The sequence below is a fragment of the Drosophila ananassae genome, chromosome XR (assembly GCF_017639315.1).
Source record: "Drosophila ananassae strain 14024-0371.13 chromosome XR, ASM1763931v2, whole genome shotgun sequence".
In the NCBI taxonomy this organism is placed as follows: domain Eukaryota; kingdom Metazoa; phylum Arthropoda; class Insecta; order Diptera; family Drosophilidae; genus Drosophila; species Drosophila ananassae.
In genome coordinates, this window is record NC_057932.1 from 18,386,254 (window position 1) to 18,399,335 (window position 13,082).

Genomic DNA, 13,082 nt, shown 5'->3' on the forward strand with positions numbered 1-13,082 from the left:
CCCTAAATCCGCGTGACTGCTCACGAGTTCTATCGGCAATAGCACATCCCTAAAACTGACGGCGAAGGAACCACGAAACGTAGAGCAAGAAAAACGTTAATAATTTCCGATCGATTAACAATAAGAAATTGCGGGCGTAGATCACGTTCCAGCACCCCACTCCGGCCACGCCCACCGTCCGACGGGGTCACATAGTTAATAAAACACCAGAGGCCGGAGAGCTGGGTGGAAAAAAATCCGCGGAGAAAAGTGACCGAAAAAAAAAAAATACAGGGGGAGCAGCGAATAAAAAAAGAGAGATAAGAAAAGCGAAACGAAACGAAAAGCGAACGAATAGCACACACTTGTAGAAAATACGTGTGGATCAGTAGCAGTGCGTCCGGATCGCGGGTGGAGAAAATCTGGGATGGATTAGCAGAGCCTGTGGCCGCAACGGAAACGGAATTTTGCACGGGAACCGATTGTGTTGTTAGCAAGGATCGCTGGATCTGGAGGGTTCCCTTGCCGCAGGATCCAAGCCGGCCACCATGTCCTCCGCCTCGGTGAACATCCAAATCGTCTCCATGCCAAATCTGGCCAAGATCGAGAGCTTCCTCAAGGATGTTAGCTATCGGGAGACGATCGAGTACAGTGCCAACTTCAATACACGCCTGTGCATCGAGCGGCGCCTGCGGTTGCCGTTCCTCGATCCCCAAACGGGAGTGGCCCAGAACCACTCGCAGCTGTTCCTCGACAAGCGCCAGCGTATGCCCGGCTTCCGTCAGGGCCAGATATACACCTATCCGGCGGCACGATGGCGCAAAAGTCGTCGCCAGTACTTGAACAAGATGTACAGGTAAGTGCTTTGGATTTTCTCTCTGGGATTATGAAGTAATCATGTTTCCAATTTACAGTCGCTTTCCGGAGCGTCCATTCCAGGCGCTGCGCAAGGAGCACGAGGCTTTGGTGGCCGGCGGCGGCTTGAGTCTGGGCAACCTCAGCCATCTGACGGGCGGAGGCGGTGGTCTCGGACTGAGCGGCTCCATGCCCGGCCTGAACAGCGGCCTGGGCAGCTCCTCGTCGCTGACCCTCAACATGCTGACCGGCGGCGGTGCTGCGGCGCCCACTGTTCTCGGTTCCCTGCACAGCGACACTGCGCACGATTTCAACGGAGCCTTTAGCCTGGAGGAGTCCAGCTCGCTGGGCGCCGCCGGCGGCGACACCTCCGACAGCAAAGACAGCCAGCAGCAACAGCACCTGGCCGCGGCCGTTGCCGCCAAGGAGGAGCAGCTGCCCAAGGAGTGGTTCTACGACGACATGGACATGAACGATGTGGACTCGCTGGAGGAGCCCAAGTCGCCGGCGGACGATGAGTATGACTACGATCCGCGATATGGCAACAAGAAGAGACGCAAACGACGGCCGGGCAAGCGTGGCGGCGATTCCGGTGGCGGTGGCGGCGGAGGAGGCGGCGGTGGAGGAGGTGGTGGCGGTGGAGGAGCCGGCTCGAGCTCGCGGCGACGCAGTGCAGCCACTAGGACACGAATCACGACCACAGATGCCGCGCTGGACGCCTCGCTGGAGGCAATCGAATCGGGTGAGAGTGTTCCCGGCAGCAATGGCACATCCGGCGGCATTTTGAGCGGCAGTCTGGGATCGGCGGGCGCCGGTGGAGCCGGCTCGCTAGGTGGACCCGGCGGTGCCGGACTGGGCGGACTCGGAGGCGGTGCATCTGGTGCGGCGGCCAATAATCGCAGATCCCGTGGTGCTGGCACACGCGGCCGGCGACGAACCAAAGCCGGTGCTGCCGGCGGTGATCCGCCCAGTCCTGGTATGGTCATCGAGCCGCCATCCTTCGAGAGTGCCGCTGCGGCGGTGGGCGTGGTCGAGGACGGGAACGCCCACCTGCGCAACTACCGGAAGTATCTGTAACGCTTCTGTAACTTTCAAAGGGAGATCGACACCAACTTCTAGGAACGAACCAACAAATTCCTCCTCCTCCTCCTCCTCCTTCTCTGTTCTCCCTCCGTTCTGTTTATTTTTTTCTTCACATTGTTTTTCAAACTATTCGCTCACCTTAATTTAAAAAAAACAACATAGTTTTTAAGTTATTAGTTCATTAGACCCGAAAAAAAACAAAACAAATATATAATGAAGTAAAAAAAAACAAGAGAAAGAAAGATTTCAAAAGTGGACCAGGACCAGGACCAGGACCAGGAACAGAAACAGGACTAGGAGAAAGGATCACGATCATGAGTTCACAAGCAGGCCGTAGCCAATACATTTCCAATGTTTCGCCTCTCTTAACTTTACGTTCCCATAGCCAATTGATTGTTGTTTTTTAAACTACCATAGTTGGTTCAGGCGGACCATCTTAAAATGTTTAAAAATTTTATTTTATTATTTTTTAAACTCTAATGGAAGTGTCTAGTTCCTAAAACTCACCTTCTACATCCTTCTAAATTATAAGAATTTATTTTAAACATGTATTTTTGTTTAGAAAAACTATTTGAGGAAGAACTGTATATTTTGATTAGTTTTTTTTTTTTGAAGTTCGCCTGATTATACCAATTATATAATTCAATTTATATATATATATATATATATATAAATATGTGTGTATTTTATATATAAATAACTAGCAACACTACTTAAAGTTAGTCCAACCTTCGGGCAAGCTCGCTATCTAAATGCAATCTCTTCTCGGTTTCTGTTTCTTCTAATTTTTTTTTTTTTCTAAATTAATTTAATTTTTCTTACTACCCTTACTCTTTTTTCTGAATTTTTTTTTCCATAAAACATATAAATATTATTTAGATGATAAAAAATGAAAACAAGAATGGATGGAAATTCAAAGTGTAATCTATTTAGGCAAGTGGTAGGGTATCTCTAGCATATAGAAAAAGCTAAAAAAAATTTCGTAAAACCAAAATTTTTCTCTAGGATCATAAATTTTAAGCAGAGCTAAAAAAAAAAAAACAAACACCTTTTAACCAAAAAAATAATAAAAAAAAAACAATATCAAATGATAATTTTTTGTAAATTTGGAGAAAAAAAAACAAAAGTATAAAATTGAAAAAAAAAAACTATACAAATTATATACATGAGGCATGAAACAAAAAACAAAAAAAAATCCATGAAAAATCCCACAAGAGAAAAAGGAAAATAGGTTTCTAAGATGTTTTAATATATTTTGTAATAACAAACTTTTCAATAATGGCTTTTCTTTAAACATTATAGTGATATTTTGTATAGAAACCTCCTCCAGACAAAGGCAAACAAAAATTGTGGTTCAGTGTGGTCGGTTCCTGGAGAGGATTGGCCGATCACACTTCATAAGGCCTATTGCTGGCGGAGATTTCTATTTCTTAGCGCGTTTGGAGGTCTTGGCTGAGGTGTCTTCAGTGGAGGACTTGGCGGAGCGCTTCCTTTTTTGGCTCGTAGAAGCTGGCTCTGGGTTTTCATCTTTTGGAGGCTCATCTTTCACTTCTGTGGAGGATCTGGTGGCACGTTTACGCGTTTGGCCATTGGAAGAGGGTTTCTCCTCCTCCTCCTTGACCTCCGTGGAGGCTCTGGTGGAGCGCTTGCGCGTTGGCTTAGGTTTCTCCTCCAAAGTCTCCTTCTTCACTTCCAAAGCCTTCTCTAAAGCCTCCTCCTTCTCTTTTTGGACCTCCTTCACATCCGATTTATCCTCCTGATTCTTTTTTCCTTCCAGTATCTCCTCTATACGACTGTGCATCTCCTCGGCATTGGGAAACTTCAGGGCACGAGGTGGACCCCGCTTGAGTCCTGACCAAAGCTGCACCTGATCCTCGCTGCCACCGGCGGACAAGTTCAGCTCGAAGGCTCCACGACGCGGTGCTCCGGACGGGTTCAGGCGTAGCTGAAGCTGTGGAAGACCGAGACCCTGGAGGGCTGCGTGCAACTCCTCCGCCCGGCGACGAAACACTCGTCAGGATCGGCAGTGTTCTATGGAGAGTACAGGCTGCGAAGGATCCAGCTCGTCAGGCGGCTCATCCTGCTTAGCGGTCTCCTGTTAAGAGGTACGTAGTAATGTTTAAGCTCTTATTAACATAATAATCAACAATTACCGCTGGTTTTTTGGCACGTTTCGGTGGCATGTCCAAATTGGCAAGATAATCCTTCAAATGGCGCCTTCAAACTTCCGAGTGTTGATAAACAACCATTCTCAAAGCTTTTCAACACTACCAGAACCGTAAGGCGAAAATTTCTGGTATTAAATTTGGTAGTTTCGATAAATATATCAAATTCAATAAAACAAAGCTGTCGCTACGCAATAATAGGTAATAAAAAGCGAAAATAACAAATATAAATAATAAGTGACATGCTAAAATCAAATATCAACGTTTTTCCAATAATTTTCCGGTTTGTACTTTTTTACCCGGTTCGCGGCGAATATCGGATCTCTCGCTTCCGCCCAACAGCACATACCAAGCAAATATGTGTGACCTTAATATGGCCAAGTAAAAAATACTATACGATATCGATAGATTGGCGATATGGTTTTCACATCTCTAACGATTGTGATTTGGCGAAAACTATCGATAGTTCGATAGGAATATCTTGCATTTACTTTGAATCAAAAACACCCAAGTTAGTCGCGTTTCACCCAGTATTTTAACTTCAAAACGCAAGACGCGCGGTTGTGTCTGCTCTCGGGTGCGTAAATCTGTTCGAGCGAGACGGGCGGTACGGTGTGGAAATTGGAATCGAAGAATTTAATATTGAACTGACGCCGCCGCCGTCGTTCTGAAGATTTTTTCTTATTTACTTCAATACATATTAGTTGGCCGTGTATATTTTTGTTTAAGTGGCTATTTGCGTTCGTGCGGCGTGTGTAGAGTGTGCAGAGTGTGAGCGTGCGTGTGTGTCGGTGGGAATTGTTTAAAATTGGCAGCTGGCGCACAGACAAAAAATCCCCCCAAAACAAATCTCATTTGGCCGAGCCAAACAAAAGTTGTTATTTTTTTTCTAATTTTTTTTTTTTTGTATATTTGGCTTTTTTGTATTTTGTAATCGTGCCGCACCCGAAATTAAGATGAGAATAAACCAAGTTTAATTAATGAAATTCCGATTAAAAAGCCATGGCTTGGCTTCGGAATTCACTCAAAGTGCGAAAATCACGATGACAACAAAAAAGGAAAAGAGCATCTCAGCATAGGACGCCAAAAAGTTACATGAAACGAATATAAGAAAAAAGCCTAAAAGAAAAACAGTTCAGAAGAAGCAGAAACAACAACGAAAATAAACTTAAGTTACTGTACGGGGGCCCAAATGCAACAACAACAACAACAACACTCAAAACTCAAACATAATTTAAGCCGTTTGTTGCTGTTGTTGTTGTTGCATTTGTATGTATTGGCTTACCACGAAGCCAAAACTCTCTCTCTCTCTCTTTCCTCTCTTCGCCTCTCTATTTCACGCGCCCCGTCTCTCTTTCACCTGAACTGTTAACTGTTATTTAGAATCCTGTCCAAGTCCTCCTCGTGTTGTTCTTGTTGTTGTTTCTGCAAAAGTTACGGAGTTGTTGTACATCAGAAACCCTATAATAGGTAAGTTTCCAATTGATAGTATTATTATAGTATCTAATAGTCACTCCCTTGTTAGTTTTTAAGTCATCACACACCATCTTTTTTTTTTTTTCTGTCGCTGTCGTTCGGTCGCTGCCCAAAAACAGGTTTCTGCTCTAGAAGCTAGATGATGGCAAAGAAGAAGAAGAAGAGATGGGGAGAGGGAGAGGGAGGAGCGCAGACAATGAGCGCGAATTACAAATTGTATCTGTGTGTGTGTGTGTCGCTCGCGGTGGCAGTGTGTGTGTGAAGGTGGGGCAGATTCAGAGATCAGCTTGAATTCTCCGGCTCTCTGCTGCCTGCTCACCTCTATGCTTTGCTCTCCGTTTCAAAAAAAAAAAAAAAAGAAACTCTTGGATACTAGATATTCGGTTTTTTTTTTTTTTTTTTTTTTCATTTTTTTTAACATAAATTAAATTGCTGAATTTGAGATATTCAGAGTAAGATACAAGATACTAGATACGGGGGGAAAGATTCTACTAAGTATATAGTTACTTAAATTTTCTTTAATTTTATTTTCTTCCATTTAAATTTAGATTAATTTTTATGAGCCCTTAATAAATATTTTTTAAAAATTTGTTTATGAAAATGAACTTTAATATGAAAAGGTCTGAAAAGCTTTATATATTTTTAATAAAATAAATTGGTGCATTGTTTTCATATATTTTTTATTCAAAATAAAATAATAAAAATAAATAATAATTTTAAATAATTTTGTTTTTCTTCCGATTTGTTTCTATTAAATTATTACACCTTTATTCTTCTAATCTCTCTCTTTAAAGTTTTTAAAACTTTAAAATAAAGCCAATCAAGATCTAAAAGTCTCTCAAAAATCTCAAAAATTAAATCAAATATCTTTTGATTAAATTTTAAATTTAAAAAATGAACTAAATTTCCTCCAAAATAATCAAAAATTTAAGAATTTTCAACTGACTCTTTAGCTCCAGCCCAGCTCTCTTGTCCAAGTTATTTCTGTTTCTGTTTCTGTCATTTTGTTGTTGCCGTGTTGGTGTTTGTGTTGTTGTTGTTGTTGTTATGTTGACCATGCGGTCATCGCAACGCCGACGTCATCATTGTTAATACTTTCATAGTAGTACGCCACCCGTTACGCCCCAGCGACAGCAGCGCCAGCCGAGACAGCAACTGCGACAGCGACGGCGACGGCGACAGAAGCGTAGCTGCCTCCGCCCCAAGTCGACCCAAAAAAGTAAAAACAAAAAGAAAAAATTAAAATAACAGCAACTGAAGCGGCAGCGGCAATAAAAACAACAACAATTAGCCTGCCAGTTGGCTAATGAATGCCCTTGATGTCCCCCCCCCCCCCCCCCCAAAGGGATAGGAGGGGGGTCTGTCGGGTAGGAGGGGCTTAATAAAGTCGTCACTTTTATAAAGTTTTATTTTTTGTCGGCCAGGAATGGATTACTTTTTTCCTTCCGGAGAGGTTTTTTTTTCTTCGATTTTTCAGGAATTTAAGTCACAAATTAAATTATTTAATTTTTTGTTTAGACATTTTTCTCTTAAGTCTAATAGTAATTTTATTAATTTCTTAAACAAATCAAGGAGTGGCAATTTCTACTAAAAGTTTCTAAAATTCCTAAAAATAAAATGTCATTGAAAATATTAAACTTTATACATTTCTAAACTGAATTTTGTTTCTAATTTATATATTTTTGAAAAAATAAAAAATGTTACAATAATATTGAGGATTCTGTTTCTATAAAATCCATTTTATATTTAAAAAAATGCTTATAGGTTGAATAAAAAATAATATAATTTTTTATAAAATTCTACTGTATACTGTTTATAGAAAATAATACTGATTAGAAAATTTGTTTATAAAAATATTTATGCTTTACTTTTTATTTTAAATTCTAAAAAAAATATAAATAATTTCCTTATTTGTTCAATTTTCTCATAAAACCTTAAAAGCTCCTCATATTTTCAAACTAAATACAAAATATATAGGTCGCTTGTTATCTCTTTTCTACTGATCACTTATCACTGTTTCCGATCACTGATCAGTGAGAACTCCTCCCACAAGGTCCATAGATGACAAATTGCGAATTTATTCCACAGGGGAGGGAGTGGGGTGGAAAGGAGGCCGCCAGTAGTGACAATAAAGAGCAAGCCGAGCATGAAAAAAATAGAGCCACACACCCACTGCCACTGATCATGCACAGAGAGAAAAACTAAATACTCAAAATTAAAGATAATAAAATAAAAAATAATTAAACTCTTTAAACTAATTGCCATGAGAAGAAAAATTAAATTTTAAGAACAAATTAAATTTTAATGATGACCTTTAGTTTTTTTAAGTGCACTTGAAGCGACCCTCAGCTGGGCTCCTCCAATTAATGAACTGCTTTAATTATGCCTGACTTTTCGACATAAATTGGAGAAAGCCTTACATATAGGGGCTCTAGTGTAGAATTCTTCCAGTCTACTGCTAGTAACATAAAATGTATCTTTCTGTCGCTTATCGTTTTCAATTGAAGGCTTTCTCAATGAAAAGCGATCCGCCTTAATGAGGCTGATATTGAAAGTAATTTTTTCAAATCATTTTTATTTTTATTCTCTTTTTTTTTATGAATCGGAAAGGTTATCGCGGAGAGTGTTCTTGTTCAGTACTTAGTACTTAATACTTAATATTTTTATGTTTTTATTTTAAAATGATAATGTGACATCATCTCTTACTGACTCTTATTGCACTATCAGCTGTTTCTGAATTTAATTGAATTCTTTTTTGTAATTCTTTTGACCAATATCTAGTCCTATTGGCTCTTCTATGATATCATCGATATCTGTATCTTTCAGATACATATCTCTCCCTCTCTCTTCTAAGATTTATGTTGATATTCTTTGGCTTTTGGCCTGCAATTGCCTGGCATTTCGTATAATTAAAATGGAACGCCCGAAAAGAATTAAAAATACACACAAATCGAGTAAATATATAAATAAAATTTATGCGTGCGGGGCTTGGAATAGAATATATAGTGCTTATATACTATATAGCTCTTTAGAAATATATCCATTCGCCATGTGGATTTTTCGTTTCACATTTTTAGCTTTTCTGCTTTTTTTTTTTTGCTTTTGCTTCCAAATTCAAATTCAAATTCGAATTCAAACAGCTGGCCCGCCGATTACGTCATTTTTTCTCAGCTCGTCTTCTCACACACTTTTTTCTTCTCATTTTTTCTGCCTTTTTTCTCTCCGTTTCTGTGGCAGTTTTAATCCAATTTTCTGGCCACCATCCTCCTCCTCCCTGCCACAAACAACAAAATCCTTTCATGATGTCATCTTCCATGTTGCATGTGGCATGTGGCATGTGGCAGGCAACACACAAAACAAATCCTTTTGCCGGCCCAAAAAAAAATCAATAATAAGCCAGGAAATAGTCTGTTTTTCTGCTCCAAAAATAAAAACAAAAAAAAACGCAAGACAAGAAAATAATCGAATAAAAACAAAGAGCAAACGATGATGTCATCACTCATCCATTGCCTCCAATTTTTTCCCCATTCGTCTCATTTTTATTCGCTCTTCTTCTCACTCTTTATGCCTCGCCAATTTATACATTTTTATTTAATTTTTTTTCTATATATATATTTTTTTTTTTTTTTGCCAATTGGCCTGCCAATCCCTGTAGCTACCAGAAATAGTATCTTAATGTTTACAGAACCAGAAACTAAAAACAGATTTCCGCCGAGGAAGGAAGTAACAAAATTCTGGCAAACTGAAACAGAAACCACAGGGGAATTTTTGTTATTTTTCTATATTTTTTTATCATAAAAAAAAAATTAGAAAAATACATTTTAAACTTTGAACATTAGGTCACTTAATGGATAGAGCTTGTGAGATTTTTTATTTATTTTTTAGGGAGTTCTAGTCCTCTAAAAATAACTATTTTTAATAAAAAAAAGTTTTTAAACCTAGAACTTCTAAGAAAATGCTAAATATTTTAGAAAAAAGCCCTAAATTTTTTCAAAAAATACTACCAATAAAACTATTAACTAAAAGTACAATTTTTTGCAATAAAAAAAATTGAAAAAAAATTGTCTAAAAAAAAGGTTTAGATTTCCTTAAAATTATTTAATAAAATGAATTAGAATTAAATTATTTATTTGTCGAATTAATATTTGTCTCGTGTGCCTCTGGAAATGAGTTGAGAAACCCCTTTTGTAAAAAGTCTAACCCATTGATGGCCCGCTTCTGCCGTTTTCATTTTTGCAACTTCCTTTCAGGCTTTTGATTAGCCAGCGACTCTTTTTTTTCCCCCTTTTTTTTAATGTTTCTAAGGCCTTTTTTCGCACCGACTTCTCCATATCTATATGGTTATAGAAGTGCCGGCAAAAAAAAAGGGGGTTAAGGTGGAGGGGGGAGCACTGTGGCTGTAGTGGGTTAAGGGGACTCGATGCCGGTTGGCGGTTTTCGCGGTTGCCGCGCTTAGATGTTTGTTGTTTACCTTTTATTTCTTTTTTTAGTTGCCTTGCTTTTGTTTTTGTCGGCCTGCCACCATATCTTTTCAAATACACTGAGAAAAATGCATTAAAAATGTTTATAAAATCATAGAAAATTATTTAATGACTTTATAGGCTATTACTATTATTAAATATTAATATTAGAGAGGGTTTTAGGTTATTTTAAATATTAATTAAATATAAATATTTTCTCTCAGTGCCTGTTGCTTGGCTAGTTTCGCTATCATCCATGTTTTGTGGCAACTCTAGGTGGCAGTACCGTTGTTGCCGAGTCGTCGAGTGCATTGCACTTTTAAGTGTTTTCGGACGAAATGACGGAGGCGCCCACTGGCGAAGGAGGCGTGGCAGTCGGCTAGTGAAAACCCCCATGTGGCACAGTTGCACACAGACAGGAGTGGCAGACTGCAATTTGCATTACCTTGCCACTCCATTCCCAGACTTCTTTTTTCTAAAATTTTTTTTTGTTAGATACTTATGTGGATATATATTTTTTTATGTGTGTTTTTTAAGCCCCAATGGGGCTACTTGGCCAGAAAGCTCTTACCATTTGGGTTAAAAGTAAGCAAATTGCAGTACAAATATGAAGATACAGTGGTTACTGCACACCTCCTTAGTTGATTTAATTTATTAAATTTTTATGAATAAAAACTTGAGAATAAATATTGAAAATAAAGAGAGACTCAGCCATTGAATATTTTTTCTCACTTCTGGGTGTGTCTTTCAACAAATACGTGAGCTCATGTCGCACAAACATAAAAAAAAATAAATAAGTTCGAATTGGCTTTGAGTCACAAAATACAAAAGAACAAATAAATATAATCTTGAGTGCCGACTTTGCTAATTTTTTTCTTTCCATTCTCATTCTCATTTATTTATTTATTTATGGAAGTCCAAATCAAATAAAGATTTATCTTAAAAAAAAAAAAAAATGTGTAGGTATTGACAGAAAATGATATTTGATCGGGGATTTGTGAGATCTTCATTTCAAGAGCGATGATCTTCACAAAATAAATATCTGACAGATACATTAAGTTATGAATTTTCTAAAATATATTTTTTTTTGTTAAAATGGAAGAGTTGTGAGGCCTAAAAAATAAATAAAGAGGCTCAAAAGTTCAGAAATTTGGCATTTAAATTGTGTTTGAATAATTGAATAAATCAAAATATAAATTAAATAATTAAAATGAATTGTTGTATTATAATTGTTAATTGTATTATATTAAACTTTATTTTATAAATTTTAAAACTTAAAAAAAGTTAAACTAAACTATCTTAAAACTTTTTTTTAGACCGAGATTGAACTCCAAACTTTATATATTTTTTTCCACAATTTTTCCACTTTTAAAAAATAAATATATATATTAGATAAATTGATGTATTCATCATTTTATATTTTTAAATAAATTGTTGTAATACTTTTTTTTTTTTTTTAGAAATTAAATAATATTTAAAAATAATTTAAAACTCCAACCACCCCTTCTTGTGGTTTTCCAAGTCCTGGTTTTGGCCAACACTTCCCCCTCCACTAGTGCCAGTTGTGGGCTTAAAACTTCCGTTTAATGCGTTAGTTGGTCCGTTTTAAATGTGGCCATTTCCCCTCGGTCAGGGGGGGTGAAGGGGAGGGACTAGGAGGCCAGGAAGGCCAGGGGGGGAAGTCGAGGTTTGTCAGTCGAGCTCCCATTTCATAAATTGCATTATGAGGCCTCGCCGGCAGAGCATTGAACTCCACGCGTCTGTGGTCCGGAAACCTGACAGCAACTCCCAGTGGAAAATGCCTACCATGCTCCTCGCCCCTCCCCCCTTCCCCCCTGGCTTTTCCAGCCCTCTCCCCATCCTTTGCGGTTGAAAGTTTTGCGCCTATTTCGAGTCACTTCCTTTGAATTTTCCGCCTTTTTCCCCCAACTTCCTCTAAAAAAAAAAAGCGGAGTTGCGGAATTTATTTGATTAATTGTTTTTGATTTAATTTTTTAGATGCTTTTAGTGGGTTAATGGGTGAAGGGGAAGTTGTTTTAAAGAGTTGGAGGTGTGGACTATAAAATATAAATGTTTTTATATTTTTTAGATATTTTTTAAAGATTGTTTTTTGAAGAGGAATATATTGAACTTTTTCTCTCTCTTAGAACTGAGATCTATAATAATTTCTATAAATACCTAAAATACATAGGATTTGAAACACAAATATTTACAAAATATTTTATAATAAATAATAATACATATATAACATATTTTAGGATTGAAACTATATTCACTAATGTAAAGAAGGAAATTTATAAATTTTTTAATAAAAATAAAATCTATTAACAAAGTAAATAAAAGTCTCTCAAACTCTTTGAAACATAATCCTCTTAAAATATTAAAACATTAAGGAATAAAGTGTAAGCCAAGGTAGTATCTGGATGTGGAATCAGAGCCGCCAGAGCCATTCATCCGCTGGATGCATATCTGAGGCGGCGTTCGGTCAGTCCGTCAGTCACTCAGTCACTCACTCATTTAATCCATTTCCCAGGCTGACCGCACACATGCACTGAGCGAAAAAAAAGCAAACAAAGGGAGTCGAAAGGAATTCATTTCAGTTTTTTGGGGTGGATTTGTATTTTATTCTTATGTATTTCAGGGGGTGGAGTGTGTGCTGACTGTGTATCTGAAAGTCCTTTGGCAACATTTCGTAGATACTTTCGGTCGCGTGTCAAATAACTGAGCTGGCAGCTGGTCTCCCATCGAGAGTTGCTGCCCAGGACCTTCCCTATAGAGTCCATAGTCCATAGTCCATAGTCCCTCTGTTTGTCTGATTTTTCGGCTACCTAGCCTGAAAACCAAATAATTTCGCCACTTTATTTGCCTTTCCCGGGGAGTATAGTATATTATAGTATAGATTTTCTTTTTTTTTTTAATTGTTTCTGCTGCCAAAAATCAACAAAAGAATTATTTCTGCTGGTAGTGGGTCTTGAGTCTGCTGCCTCTTCCCCCGTATAGTTTTTAGGAAAATTTATTGGCATTTAATTTGCTTCCATGGGGGCCTTAAGAGAACTGAAAATTA

General features: G+C 38.2%; 3 protein-coding genes across 7 annotated transcripts in view; 2 read left to right on the top strand and 1 right to left on the bottom strand.

The window, feature by feature from the left end:
• The first annotated feature begins 3 nt into the window (after positions 1-3).
• Positions 4-2,621, top strand: LOC6504484 (PE-PGRS family protein PE_PGRS5). Its single transcript, XM_001966956.4, has 2 exons — positions 4-835; positions 894-2,621. The coding sequence occupies exons 1-2, from the start codon at positions 528-530 to the stop codon at positions 1,909-1,911; spliced, it is 1,326 nt and encodes a 441-aa protein (XP_001966992.1). The 5' UTR covers positions 4-527; the 3' UTR covers positions 1,912-2,621.
• Positions 2,622-3,145: 524 nt separating this feature from the next.
• On the bottom strand, positions 3,146-4,232 carry LOC6504431 (selenoprotein BthD). The gene is made up of 2 exons (XM_001966957.4): positions 4,071-4,232; positions 3,146-4,012 (listed from the first exon to the last, which is right to left on the bottom strand). The coding sequence occupies exons 1-2, from the start codon at positions 4,098-4,100 to the stop codon at positions 3,341-3,343; spliced, it is 702 nt and encodes a 233-aa protein (XP_001966993.3). The 5' UTR covers positions 4,101-4,232; the 3' UTR covers positions 3,146-3,340.
• A 288-nt stretch (positions 4,233-4,520) lies between these two features.
• LOC6504485 (neuroglian) overlaps positions 4,521-13,082 on the top strand; it is a 42,899-nt gene continuing 34,337 nt past the window's right edge. The window contains exon 1 of one of the 5 annotated variants that reach the window (XM_044717518.1): positions 4,521-4,689. The gene's annotated coding sequence lies outside the window, so the exon portion shown is untranslated. The remainder of the gene's footprint in view (positions 4,690-13,082) is intronic. The other 4 variants (XM_044717517.1, XM_044717519.1, XM_001966959.4 and 1 more) reach the window with 4 other exon arrangements.